This window comes from Herpailurus yagouaroundi, unplaced genomic scaffold (assembly GCF_014898765.1).
Source record: "Herpailurus yagouaroundi ecotype Mexico unplaced genomic scaffold, PumYag 161, whole genome shotgun sequence".
Lineage (NCBI taxonomy): Eukaryota > Metazoa > Chordata > Mammalia > Carnivora > Felidae > Herpailurus > Herpailurus yagouaroundi.
The window spans coordinates 25,236,294-25,249,926 of record NW_024412402.1 but is presented as its reverse complement, the minus strand read 5'-3'; the positions used below and the strand labels follow the sequence as shown (position 1 = coordinate 25,249,926).

At 39.2% G+C, this 13,633-nt stretch overlaps 1 protein-coding gene across 3 annotated transcripts in view; it reads left to right on the top strand.

The window, feature by feature from the left end:
- The first annotated feature begins 667 nt into the window (after positions 1-667).
- Positions 668-13,633, top strand: part of NCAPD3 (non-SMC condensin II complex subunit D3) — a 66,216-nt gene continuing 53,250 nt past the window's right edge. For 2 of the 3 annotated variants that reach the window (XM_040483584.1, XM_040483583.1), the window contains exons 1-4: positions 668-815; positions 2,963-3,117; positions 4,600-4,762; positions 13,134-13,318. In XM_040483584.1, the coding sequence (XP_040339518.1) occupies positions 749-815; positions 2,963-3,117; positions 4,600-4,762; positions 13,134-13,318 (570 nt within the window). In that variant the 5' untranslated portion in view covers positions 668-748. The remainder of the gene's footprint in view (positions 816-2,962; positions 3,118-4,599; positions 4,763-13,133; positions 13,319-13,633) is intronic. The other variant, XM_040483582.1, reaches the window with a different exon arrangement.

Here is a 13,633-nt window from a genome sequence, read left to right as displayed (position 1 = left end):
CGCAGTCTCCAGCCCGGACGCGCTGAAGACACCGCGCGCATGCGCTCGCCTCCGCCTCTGTAGCTTTCACCACCCGGCTGCCGGAAGGTGTGCTCACAGCGCATGTGCAGTGGTAGAAAGGGCGGCCGGCCTTTCCCTTAGTTGACATGGCAGTTACGGCGTTTTGCCAGAATTTGGGGCCAGACGTCCGGTAGAATTAAAAGAACTGCAGATACACTTTCTGAGTGCTTTTTTGTTTGTTTTCCTTTATTGTTTTAGTTCGATAAACGTTAGGCTACCATCCACATTCGAATATACACAACGTTCGATCGCTGTCTGACAGGGTAAAGGTAGCCCTTTGACACTCACGGGAAATGTCGCTTGATGGGGGGCAAAGGTGACATTTAATACACGAAGGTTCCTGTCTTAAATTCTCCTTAAAGAGTCGTCCCATTAAAAATATAAGGCGAGAAAAACTCTATTAAGCTATAACTTAATTATTGACCCCCGCCCCCCCAACTTAAAGGGAAACCTAAAAAATCACCCCGTGGAACCTTGGTTCAATCTACAGTCCCTTATCCGCCCCATTCTTTGCGCATGCGTTAAGAAGACCTTGTTCATTGGTTAATAGAGTGGAAACGGCTGAGCGCTATGATTAGTCGGTGGGAAATTCCACCACGTTGTGATTGGTCCGCAGGAACGTCTTGGAGCGCGCGCGGGAGCGAGCTTTGAAAGTTGACCACCGCGGTGGCTAGCCGGTTCTTGGGAGATGATGGTGGCTCTGCCGGGCCTTGGGAGTGGCCTGCAGCCCTGGTGCCCGTTGGATCTCAGCCCTGGTGAGAAAACGAGGCCGTGAGTCTCGGGGAGGCCGAACTGTGGTGCTTTGCCACTGCGGTGCTCCTCTGCCCGGGCTTGGGGTGGGGGTGGGGCCCTCCTCTTGGCAGACTCTGGGATCTCCAGGTCTGTGCACTCTAGGGCATTGGCGAGCCAGCTCTTGAATAGGGGCTCAACCTAGTAAAGGAACGAAAAAAAGGGGGGGGGCTTATATTGTCTGGTCTTTTAGTTCTTTTGCATGTTTGCTCGGCCTTGCTTATTCTGCAAATCTTCACCGACAGCCTCATCCATTTTTGTGGTTTTACATAACAAATCTATTTCTTCGTTCAGACTTATTTCCTGAAGTTCATGTTCGTTGGTTTAAATGGATGTCTCACAGGCACCTCAAACGTCACCTGCGTGAAACTGGATTCCTGAAGCCAGCTAATGGTAGCAGCCAATCCACAAACCTGGGAGTCATAACATTCTTCCTTCATCTTTCATGCTTACAACCACCGGTTGTCCTCCCCTCAGAGATGTCTCTCGGGTCCTCCTTGCTCCTTTTCCTGATGCTGCTGTCCAGCAGCAAGCCCTTATTATGGGCAACCTATGCAATTGAATTATCCAAGCAGCTTTCTCATGCTAACTCTTCCAGCCCATTCCCCGCATCTCTACTGGGGTCACTTTTGAAAACACCAACGTCACCCTGTCAGGTCTTTAAACCTTTAATGTTACCCTTATATTTGTTAAATAAATACCAAATCTTTGGCATACCCTGTAAGAGCTTTCACCATTCACTGCAGTGTTCTTTTCTAAGAGCTTAACCTTTTGAGTCAAAATAGTGGGTGGGATTGGTTCCATAGCTTACCATCTCTGTATCACTGGGCAAGACGCTTAACCTTGCTAAGCCTTAGTTTCCTTACATGTCAAATGGGGTTTAAAATAATATCCACCTCACAGTTTTGTGAAGATTAATTTAATACCTGGCACATAGTAACTGCTGAATCCTAGTAATGACTCTCCCCCTTCACGCGAAGACTGAGTGCTATAACTATTTTGTTCATTTTTAAACAGGTTATACTTTCTTTCTCTTAGTTCCCTCTGTCTGGGATGCATTTTTTTTTTTTTTTTTTTTTTTTTTTTTGCATTTCTTTCCCTGGTAAACTCCCACATTTAGGTCCAATTGAAGCAGAATCATTCTTCCCACCTCTGTCATCCTTCCCACCTCTCCCATAATATTTTCTGTTATGCTGTGTAGTGTTTTACATACCTGTTACTGTTTTAACACTGATCCATCGTAAAAATAATAATAGTAGCTATCATTTATTGAAAAAAAAAATTTTTTTGAGAGAGAGTACAGGGGAGGGGTGGAGAGAGAGGGGCACAGAGGATCCAAAGCAGGTTTTGTGCTGACAGCAGCGAGCAGCCTGATGTACTCAAACTCACGAACTGTGAGATCATGACCTGAGTTGGACACTCAACTGACTGAGCCACCAAGGCTCCCCTGAATTTTTTCATTTCCTGACACCAGATCTTTTCTTTTTTCATTGAGACTTGGGTAGGTGTAATCCAGAAATAAAGTAAAAATACTGGTATATGTTTAAAAATATGCATATAAAATAAATGGGAGAATATATGAAAGAAAGAGACAGGAAAAGATAGAACGTTTTTAGGAAGAAGATCGTATTTGTTAGGAGAATGATTAGGAAAGAGTGAATGAATAATTAAATTGTGGTAAACTGTCAGTTGTTTCACATGTCCCTTTGTGCTTATACGCTTTATTTGGGTTTATTAACTTGATTGTAAGAGTTTCACACAGGGACATCTGAGGCATTCTTTTATTAACCTCTCTTTCTCCAGAATGAACTTATGGGGTAGCCATATCATTAGTGTTTTGATGTGTCATTCCATAAGGCTGTCATATCTAAAATGTGTGTTCCTTCTTGATAATTTCAGAAGATGATCAATCTTTTAGCAGCTGTCAGTTCTGATTTAAAAAATATTTTTTAACCTTTTCTGCTTTCGTTTAATTATGCTACACTTCTATTGTATAATTCTGGGTGAATTATGACTAGTTCCTTTTTTCTTTTTGAACGTGCCTGGTGTCTAAAATGATTGGTGTTTTACTTGTGATAGAAAAGTTATTGATTTCATTGCATTTTCCCACTAGAATGGGTGGACACAGTGTGGGAACTGGATTTTACAGAGACCGAACCTTTGGATCCCAGCATAGAAGCAGAAATCATAGAGTCTGGATTGAATGCATTTATAAAACTATATGAAAGTGTTTTTCCCTTTGCTACTGAAGAACATGGATCTACAGAGGTAAAAAAAAAAAAAAAAAAAATCGAACCAGCCATCTTTAGGTGTTAGAAGTGGAAGATGAAAGTCATTATAATCTGAAGCTTAGCCTTTTTAGTATACAGTTCATAAGGAGTATGGTAAGGATAGCATAAAGAATGTGGTTCGTCTGTTAGGAAATCCTAGTAGCTAATAGCTAAGTCAAGTGGGGAAATTCAGATTTAGGCTTTGGAATGTGAGATTCTGTTAGGAAATTCTTAGGGAGATGTAACGGGTCACTGGAAATGTGAATTGGAAGACTAGGAAAGAAGTGAAGATTTAATAAAATAGATAGAGTCCTCTCAATTCTGAGTCAAGGTGATGGATGAAGTGCAACAATGCATGAGGTCAGGAAGGAAGAGAAGAGGACAGGACAAGTTTAAAAAAGCTGGTTGAGGGTGACCTATAGGTGCACAGTCGGAGTGTGGAGAGTGTTGATATGAAGACCAGGAAGTGGCCAGGTATCACGTGCTGCAGAGGTCATGGGCAGGCACAGTCACCCCTCAGAGGTGATTGGATCATCCTTGGTGACCTGTAAGGTCACAGTTACAGGGAAGTGGGGTGGAGCTGAAGTGGCATTAGGAATGAGGAGGTAACTACTATAAAGGTAGGAGGTGATTTCTTCCAGAAGTTTCATGGTGAAAGAATGCAGAGTACTGACAGGATTTTAAATGGGCTCTTCCATAAAAGTGGCACATGCTAACTAGTGTAGCTAAGCCAAGGCATTACTTGCCATTTTCCCTGTCTTCAGGGGAGCAGCAAGTATAGGGTCTGATTGCTTGAACATCCGTGGGCCTATGTTTTTTTCAAGGTACTCCAGGATAAATCATATTTAGTTCCCTGCTGTTTGGTTTATAGAAATAACCCGTTTCCTTATCATGTGTTTAATTGGCAAAACATGGAACCACGATACAATTAATAAACTAGTGGTTTATAGTCTAGGGTATATTTCCTTTCTCACCTTGGCTACTTATGAAATCTGCTGAGGGAGAAACTTTCAGGTATTTCTTTTCCTGTTCCTGTTGCCCATAGAGATTTACATTTAAGTAAACGGCTCTAATTTCTTCATTTAGTAATTAGAGCGATAAATGATTTTGAGTACATTTAATATAGCTGGATAGGTAACTTCTTTGAGTAAACACAAATATAGGGTGTCCTAAAGGTCTTACTATAGTTTTTGGCTATGATAATTTCAGAAATATATATGCTTCAAACCTATCCCCGAATTATTTTGATATCTAATTATTTAAATTTCTTATGTACTTATTTATTTTTATAATTTTGAATACTACATTTTAATTTTTTTTCAATCCCTTAGAAGATAGCAAACATTTAGAATTAGGAGCCAGGTTGGTCTTTTTTTTTTTTTTTTTTTTTAATAAGGTACTAAATACTTGCAAAAATTAAATAATAGGAGATTTTCCAATTTCTCTAATTATTGGCTTTTATGTTTCTCCCTCCCCACAGAGCATATGGACCTTCTTCATTGAAAACAGTATTTCTCACAGGGCACTGGTGGCATTGTTCTATCACTTTGTTCAAACAGTCCATAAGAAAAGTGTCAGTGTGCAATATCGACAGTATGGCCTTCATGCTGCTGGGCTTTATTTTCTGCTGCTGGAAGTACCAGGTATGTATATATTTGATCATAAGATAAATATATTTTTGTTTTAAATTTCTACATTGTTTTGAACTCTTGTATTTCTTTTTCTCACTTATAAAATGAGGCAGGGGCAACCCATCTTATAGAGTCGTTCTAAAAATTAAATACAATGAGTCTGTGAAATACATGGCTTGTTATAGGTGTTCAAGAAATGTGTTTCCTTTGTTTCTTTAAATTTTTTTTTTTTTGGTGTTTATTTATTTTTGAGAGAGGCAAAGACAGAATGCAAGTGGGTTAGGGGCAGAGAGAGAGGGAGACACAGAAACAGAAGCAGGCTCCAGGCTCTGAGCTGTCAGCAAAGAGTCTGACGTGGGGCTCGAACTCACGAGCTGTGAGATCATGACCTGAGCCGAAGTCAGACACTCAACCGACTGAGCCACCCAGGCGCCCCAAGCCTTGTTTCTTTAAGTGTGTTTGTTTTGTAATATGCTGTGTCTATAACCTAATACGATTAATATCAGAGGGATAAGGCTGAAGGGGTTTGTTTCCAAGCTATAAGAGCTCCATTCCCACCCACCACCATCTAGTATAAAAACCTGATACCACCCACTCATCTCCTGACTCCCCGTCCAGACTGAGAAAGACTGCCGGAGAGTCATTGTGTTATATATATCTCTCTTTCCTATGCAGATATGGAAAAATAGGTTAAAACCATTCTAATAAAGAAAACATGAGAATAGCTAGTAATGCTTGATGAAGGAAAGCACAGGAAAGGAGTCTATTTATGAGCACTGTTCTACTTCCCTTATTGTCAGAGCGCTCAGGTGGCTGTTCCTCCTGTGTGCAATAAAGGAGTCCCTTCTACACACCCCAAACCTAAGGTAAGAGAGGCTGGAACAGAGGGAGATGTGGCTGGAGAACCTAAAGTTCATATAGACAAGAAAATCACAAGATTAGTCAGCATTTATGCTGCTTGTCATAGTTTACACAAGTTCATTTGTAATGAATGTTAAAGATTTATTCCATGTGATTGGGAATTGGTAAAAAGACATATAAAGCCTTGGACACTAATTTATATTATTGTTAAAGCTCCCAATCATGACTTTTGAAATAAGTTCCTAAAGACTTTAGTTGCTAAGCAATATCTCAGTTGGAACTGAGTTGTCTCACAGAAGAGTGGTGATTTTAGGAACCCAGTTTTACTCTTCTCTTCCCTTGCTAGATGCAGATCCTTCTGATTAAGGTTGAGATTTATGCCAAAGCAAAGAGTGTTGTTCATTATTGGCTACTTGCATCTTTCCAGAGAGTGTTTTTGCTAATTACCTTCTGTTTTTAAATGTTTCCAGATTATGGTTGGGATGCTGTTGATACTTAATTTTTAATCATAGTGTGTTCTTTTTCAAGATGTTTTGGTTATTCTGGGTCCCTTTTATTTCCATGTGAATTGTAGGAGTTACATGTCAATTTCTGCCCAAAAAAAAGGCTTCTATGATTTTGACAGTTACTGCACTGAATTTATAGATCAATTTGGGGAGTATTGCCATCTTAACAACATTACGTCTTCTGATCCATGAACACAGGATGTCTTTCCATTTAGGTCTTCTCTAATTTGTTTCAATGACATTTTATACTTTCCAACGTACACTTACTTGGTTAAACTTATACCTGAGTATTTTATTCTTTTCCATGCTATTGTAGATGAAATTGTTTTCTCAATTTCATTTTCAGATTGTTTACTGGTAGTGTGTAGAAGTACAATTTATCTACTTATTTAAGTATAGTCAATATACAACGTTATGTTAATTTTAGGTGTACAATATAGTGTTTGGATAAGTCTGTATGAAAAGTCTGTACCCTATGCTATGCTCACCACAAGTGAGGCTATCATCTGTCACCACTCAATGCTGTCACAGTACCATTGAGTATATTCCCTGTGCTGTGCATTTTATCCCCATAACTTACTCATTCTGTAACTGGAAGCCTGTACCTTCCACTTCCCCTCACCCATTTTGCCCATCTCCCAACCCCTCTCCCTTTTACCAACTACCAGTTTGTTCTCTGTGTTTATGAGTTGTTTCAGCTTTTTTTGTTTGTTTTGTGTTTAGTTTTCACTTATATGTGAAATCATATGATATTTGTCTGACATTTCCTTTTTATTTTTTTGTTTTTAACATTTGTTGATTTTTGAGAGACAGAGACAGTGTGAGCAGGGGAAGGGCAGAGAGAGAGGGAGACACAGAATCTGAAGCAGGCTCCAGGCTCCAAGCTGTCAGCACAGAGCCCAACCCGGGTCTCGAACTCACAGACCACGAGTTCATGACCTAAGCCGAAGTCAGACGCTTAACCCCCTGAGCCACCCAGGCTCCCCGTTGTCTGACTTATTTCATTTAGCACATACCCTCTAGGTCCATCTGTGTTGTTGCAAAAGGCAAGATTTCATTCTTTTTTATAGCTGAGTAATATTCCATTACTTCCATCTCACATTTTCTTTATCCATTCATCTATTGATGGAATCTTAGATTGCTTCCATGTCTTGACTATTGTAAATAATGCTGCAGTGAACATAGGGGTGCATTTATATTTTTGATTTAGTGTTTTTCTTTGGATAGATACCCAGTAGCGGAATTACTGGATTGTAGGGTATGTCAATTTTTAATTTTATGAGGAACTTCTGTGCTATTTCCTCTCCATGGTGGCTGTACCAATATTACCACCAACAGTGCATGAGGATTCCTTTCTCTCCACATCCTCGCCAACATTTGTCATTTCTTGTCTTCTTGATTTTAGTCATTCTGGCAGGTGTGAGGTTATATCTCATTGTGGTTTTAATTTGCATTTCCCTGATGATTAGTATTTTTGAACTTCTTTTCATGTGCCTATTGGCCATTTGTATGTCTTTTTTGGAAAACTGTCTATTCAGGTCTTCTGCCTTTTTTAAATCAGAAAAGTACAGTTGATTTTTTATTACTGATCTCATACCCTGCAACTTTGCTGAACTCATTTATTGTTACTAATAAGATTTTTATATATAAGATTATGTTGCTTGTAAGTAGACATAATTTTACTTCTTTTCCAGTTTGGGTGCCTTTTATTTCTTTTTCTTCCCTAATTGCCCTGGTTAGGTCCTCCAGTATAGTACTGAGCAGAAGTCAGGAGGTGGGCATCTTGTCTTGTTCCTGATCTCAGAAGGAAAACTTTCAGTATTTTGTCCTTAAGTATATGATATTTGCTGTGATTGTTGTAAAAATCACCTTTATGAGATTGTTGTTCCTAGTTTGTTGAATGTTTTATTATGAAAGGATATTAGATTTTGTTATTTGCTTTTTTGTATCTGTGGGTTGGTCTTGCGGTTCTTTATTCCAATAATAGAATGTATTATGTTGATAGATTTTCATGTTAAACTAGTTTTGCATTTCCTTGATGATAGTGTATAACCTTTTTATGTGTTGTCAGATTTTGTTAGCTAATATTTTATTGAAGATTTTGCATCTGTATTCATAAAGGACATTCTTTTTTTGATATGCCTTTGTCTGGCCTGGGTTTCAGGATACCAGTCTCATAGAATGAGTTGGGTAGTGTTCTTGCCTTTTTTGTATTTTGGAAGTATGTGAAGAACTGGTTGTTCTTCTGCCTTAAATTTTTGGTAGAATTCAATAATGAAGTCATGTAGGCATGCAGTTTGCTTGGAAGTATTTTTGTTTGCAGAATCTATAGTGATATGTCTTCTTTCATGTCTGATTGATAATTTGTATTCCTTTTGTTGCTGTTTTCATCCCAGTAGATAGAGGTTTATTAATTGTATTGATCATTTCAAAGAACCACTTTTGATGTTATTGATTATACTCTATTCTTTGTCCATTTCTTATTTCAGTGATTTTGGTCTTTTATTGCCTTCCATCTTACTTTGGTTTAATTTGCTTTTATTCTGATTTCTTAAGGTGGTTGCTTAGATCTTTGTTCTTGCTTACTTCTCTTATCTGGCAAATTTCCCTATGTACTGCTTTATCTGCACCCTGCAAATTCTGATGATTTGTTTTCATTATCATTGAAGCCAAAGCAGTTTTCTGATTTTTCTTGTGATTTCTCCTTACACCTCTGAGTTATTTAATAGTGTATCCAATTTCCAAATATTTGAGGACTATCCTGAAATGTTATTACAGGGCTTAGGGGTACTGACCTCTCCCGCAGTCAAAAATCCCTGTGTAACTCTTGACTCCCCATAACTTAACTAATAGCTTACTGTTGACCAGAAGCCTTACCAATAACATAAACAGTCAATTAACACATATTATTGTGTATTTATTTTATACTGTTTTCTTACAATTCAGTAAGCTAAAGAAAAGAAAATGTTATTAAGAAAATCATAAAGAAAACACATTACAGTACTATACTGTATTTATCGGTACCATAAGTTTACATTATTTCTTTACAAGATGAATTGTCTTGCTGTGAGTACCTATATCAGTGTTGTCTTATGGGATACAAAACACTTTAGGTGTTATATGTATTATTAACATTAGACAAAAAAATAAAAAGATAACATGAAAAAGGAATTCATATTTATTTATAGGTATAACGATTCATGCATTGATAAGAAGCAGCAAAATGATTGCTTTATGGGGTCCTGGGCTATACACTAATGAATGAATCATTATGAAGTTTTTATGGCATACAGTATTACAGCTGTATTCATAATGCTGCATTGGAAACATTGTTACATAAAAAAAAAAAAAACACCTGTGATGATAGGCTGATACACAGTTTCTTCAGTTACCAGAGAAAAAGAGATACTATATAGTAATGTAACTCTTTGAAACTGAAGTTCTTTTTTTTTTGTTTTTAAGTTTATTTATTTTCTCCAATGTTTTTTTTTTTTTTATTATTATTTTGGGACAGAGAGAGACAGAGCATGAACGGGGGAGGGGCAGAGAGAGAGGGAGACACAGAATCGGAAGCAGGCTCCAGGCTCTGAGCCATCAGCCCAGAGCCTGACGCGGGGCTCGAACTCACGGACTGCGAGATCATGACCTGGCTGAAGTCGGACGCTTAACCGACTGCGCCACCCAGGCGCCCCTAAGTTTATTTATTTTGAGAGAGAGAGTGAGAGAGCACATGGGGGACCAGGGGGAGGGACGGAGAGAGAGAGAACAAATCCCAAGCAGGCTCTGCACCGACAGTGTGTTAGCCCAATGTAGGACTCAAACTCACGAACCATGAGATCATGACGCGAGCTGAGATCAAAAGTTGGATGCTTAACCAACTGAGTCACCCAGGCTCCCCTGAAACTAAAGTCCTTTTTAAAGTTTATTTATTTTGAGAGAGAGCGAGAGAGCAGGAGAGGGGCAGGGAGAGAGGGAGAGAGAGAATCCCAAGCAGGCCCTGCACTGTCAGTGTGGAGCTTGACATGGGGCTGAAACTCCCAAACCATGAGATCATGACCTGAGCCAAAATAAGAGTTGGATGCTGAACCAACTGAGCCACCCAGGTGCCCCTAAAGTTCTAAAACAGTAAGAAAATTAACATATTGTTAATTTTATGTTAAATATCACTCACCTTATACCTATGTAAGAGTAGGCTGTCCACTTCTACTCAAATCTTGCACATGGTGTCCTACACCGTGAATACTTAGGTAATGATGATGAGAACACAGAAACACCTTGTATAGTTCTTGCTGTACACTTATTAGATGTTCACATGAAGATAACACATGCACAGCAGATAAGATCACTGACTGTACAGCATGATGATTATTTGTTGTTCATTAAGCGGAAGTGGACCATCAGAAAGGTCTTTATCGTCGTCTTCATGTTGAGTAGGCCGAGGAGGAGGAGGAGAACGAACTGGGGTTGGTCTTGCTGTCTCAGAGGTGGAAAGAGAGGTACACACAGGGTCATTTCACAGAAATACATTGTAATTGGTCTGAATTTTTGCTTTTTCATTTCTCTAAAAATGTTTCTGTATGGTACCAATCCTTTATCCATCATTTGTTGTAGTTTCAGTGCCCATATCATAGAAGAGTCCATGTAATAAAAGAAAGGAGTGAAAAGCAGTCTTAAATGATCAGAACCTTCTGCTAGATTGTCTAACATCGATTTGTTTTCTGGCACTTCTTTTTTTTTTTTTTTTTAATGTTTATTTATTTTGATAGAGACAACATGAGCAGAGTAGAGGCAGAGAGAGAGAGAGGGAGAGACAGAATTGCAAGTAAGCTCTGCACTATTGGTGCAGAGCCCGAAGCAGGGCTTCATCCCACGAACCATGAGATCATGACCTGAGATGAAATCAAGAGTCAGACACCTAACTGACTGGAGCTACCCGGGCACCCCTGTTAGTGTCTTCTTTCTCATTGTCTGGCACTGGTTCAGAGGCACATCATCTTCTGTTCATTCCTGTGGTGTTGGGCCTGTTAGCTCTTGAATTTCTCCAAGATCTATATCTTGAACCCCCCCCCCCACACACACACACTTTTTTTTGCCAAATCCACAATCTCTTTCATGATTTCCTTGATTGGCTCTGTCATAAGTCCTGTGAAGTCATACACAAAATGTGGACACAGTTTTCTCCAGCAGGAATTTATTGTTTGGAGCTGGATGGCTTTCATGGCTTCTTCCATAACAACAGTGGCATCTTCAGTGGTGTAATCCTTCTAGACTTCGATGGTATGCCCTCTGTCAGGATTGTCTTCCACAGGGTTGACAGTCCTTTCCATGGAGTACTGTGTGTAATGAACCTTAAAAGTCTTTATGACTCCCTATCTAGAGATTGTATTAGAGATGTGTCCGGGGACAAGTAGATCCCTGCCTTTTGTCTTGAACTCATGGGGTTCTGGGTGGCCAAGGGCTTTGTCCAATATCAAAAGAACTTTAAAAGGCAGTCATTTATTGGCAGGGTACTTCCTGACTTCAGGGACAAAGCATCAATGGAACCAATCCAAAAAATGGGTTCTCATTATCTAGGCCTTCTTGTTTTAAAACCACAGGACTGTCAACTAGTGTTTATCTTTTCCCTTCAAGGCTCTAGGGTTAGCAACTATATAGAAAAGTGCAGTCTTGATGATAAACCTGACTGCATTTGCACAAAACAGTAGAGCTAACCTATCCCTTCCTACCTTAAATCCTGGTGTTTGCTTCTCTCCCTCAACTAATAAATGTCCTTTGTGATGTTTTTCTCCAGAATCAGGCACTTCTGTCTGCATTAAAAACTTGTTCAGGCAGATGTCCTTTCTCCTCAGTGATTTTCTTAAAGGTGTCTGGGAACTTGTCTGCTTGCCTTTTGGTTGGTGGAAGCTGTTAAAAAAGCTGACACTTTTTTAAGCCAAATCTCTTTCTAAAGTTATTAAACCATCCTTTGCTGACATTAAATTCTCTTACTTTAGATCCTTCACCTTCCTTTTGCGTTAAGTTGTCATATAATGACTTTGCTTTTTCTTGAATCATATAGGTATAGCTTTCTAATAACAATCCTGCACCCACATAAAGCTGCACTTTCTTTTCTTTTCTTTTTTTTTTTAATGTTTATTTTGAGAAAGAGAGTACAAGCAGGGGGGGTGCGGAGAGGGAGAGAGACAGAGAATCCGAAGCAGGCTCTGTGCTGTCAGTGCAGGAGAGAGACAGAATCCGAAGTCAGGCTGCTCCTTGTAATGTCATGAATTCTCTTTGTTTCTTGTGAGCACTTCACTAGTGGCACTTCGTATGGGCTCCATGGTGTTGTTCACAGTTTGCAGCACTGGACTAAACACAGTGAAAAATACTCAAAAACTGCGAGAGATCACTTTTTCCTGCAATACACAGTTTACTGTAGAGACAATCTGCTTATACTGAGATGATTAGCATCAAATGGTGTTAAGTGGGTACCCACAGTATTCAAGCTCATTGCACTATGAATGGGAGGTATAAAATTATGACAGTAGTACAGTAGCTGTATGCCATTATAACTTAACACTGCATTTTTATGTTTATATTTCTCTCAACCATGCATTTCACCACATACAGCCTGTAAGTGTTGTGTGTGTAAGTTTTGATAAACTGTAACTTTTATGATAGATTTGTATGTATTTCATGGTAGTAAATTATAAAACAGACTAGTGTCTACATATATTCAATGCATTAATGACATCCTTTTTTAAAAATTCTTTTTATTTTTGGGACACCTGGGTGACTTAATCGGTTAAGCATCCAGCTCTTGGTTTTGGTTCAGTTCATGCGTGATCGCGTGGTTTCAAGAGTTTGGGGCCCGCGTCAGGCTCTGCACTGGCAGCATGGAACTTGCTTGGGATTGTCTCTCTCTCCCTCTCTCTCTGCCCTTCCCCCACTTGCACTGTCTCTGTCTTTCTCAAATACGTAAACTTAAAAAAAAAAAAAAAAGACAAATCTAACCCACTTTTATTCTTTATGAATAGGCAGTGTAGCCAATCAAGTATTCCACCAGGTGATGTTTGACAAATGTATTCAGATTCTAAAGAAGAGTTGGCCTCAGGAATCTAACTTGAATCGGAAAAGAAAGAAAGAACAGCCTAAGAACACTGAGGCTAATCCAAGAGGAAATAGGAAAAGAGGAAAGCCACCCAGGAAAGAAGATATTGAGGTAAGAAGTAAGTAGAATAATAAAATGTATCTGTACCAACACATGATTGTGATATAAGAGTTAACTTTATATTAAAATATGGTTTCAGGCATTGTGATTATAACCAAATGATCCTAAAGCATCATCAGGTTTCCAGTGTGACTTTAAGTTGCTTCTCAGGCTTCATTTACTGCTGAGAATATATATCTCTACCTTTTCATCTTTCCAGCCTCCCCATAATCTCTCCCCAGCCTTGTTCCCAGGTATGCTTGACAACATCCGAACATGTATATTTGCACATCATCTGTTGTCATCAGAGAGGATGGTTGAAGTATC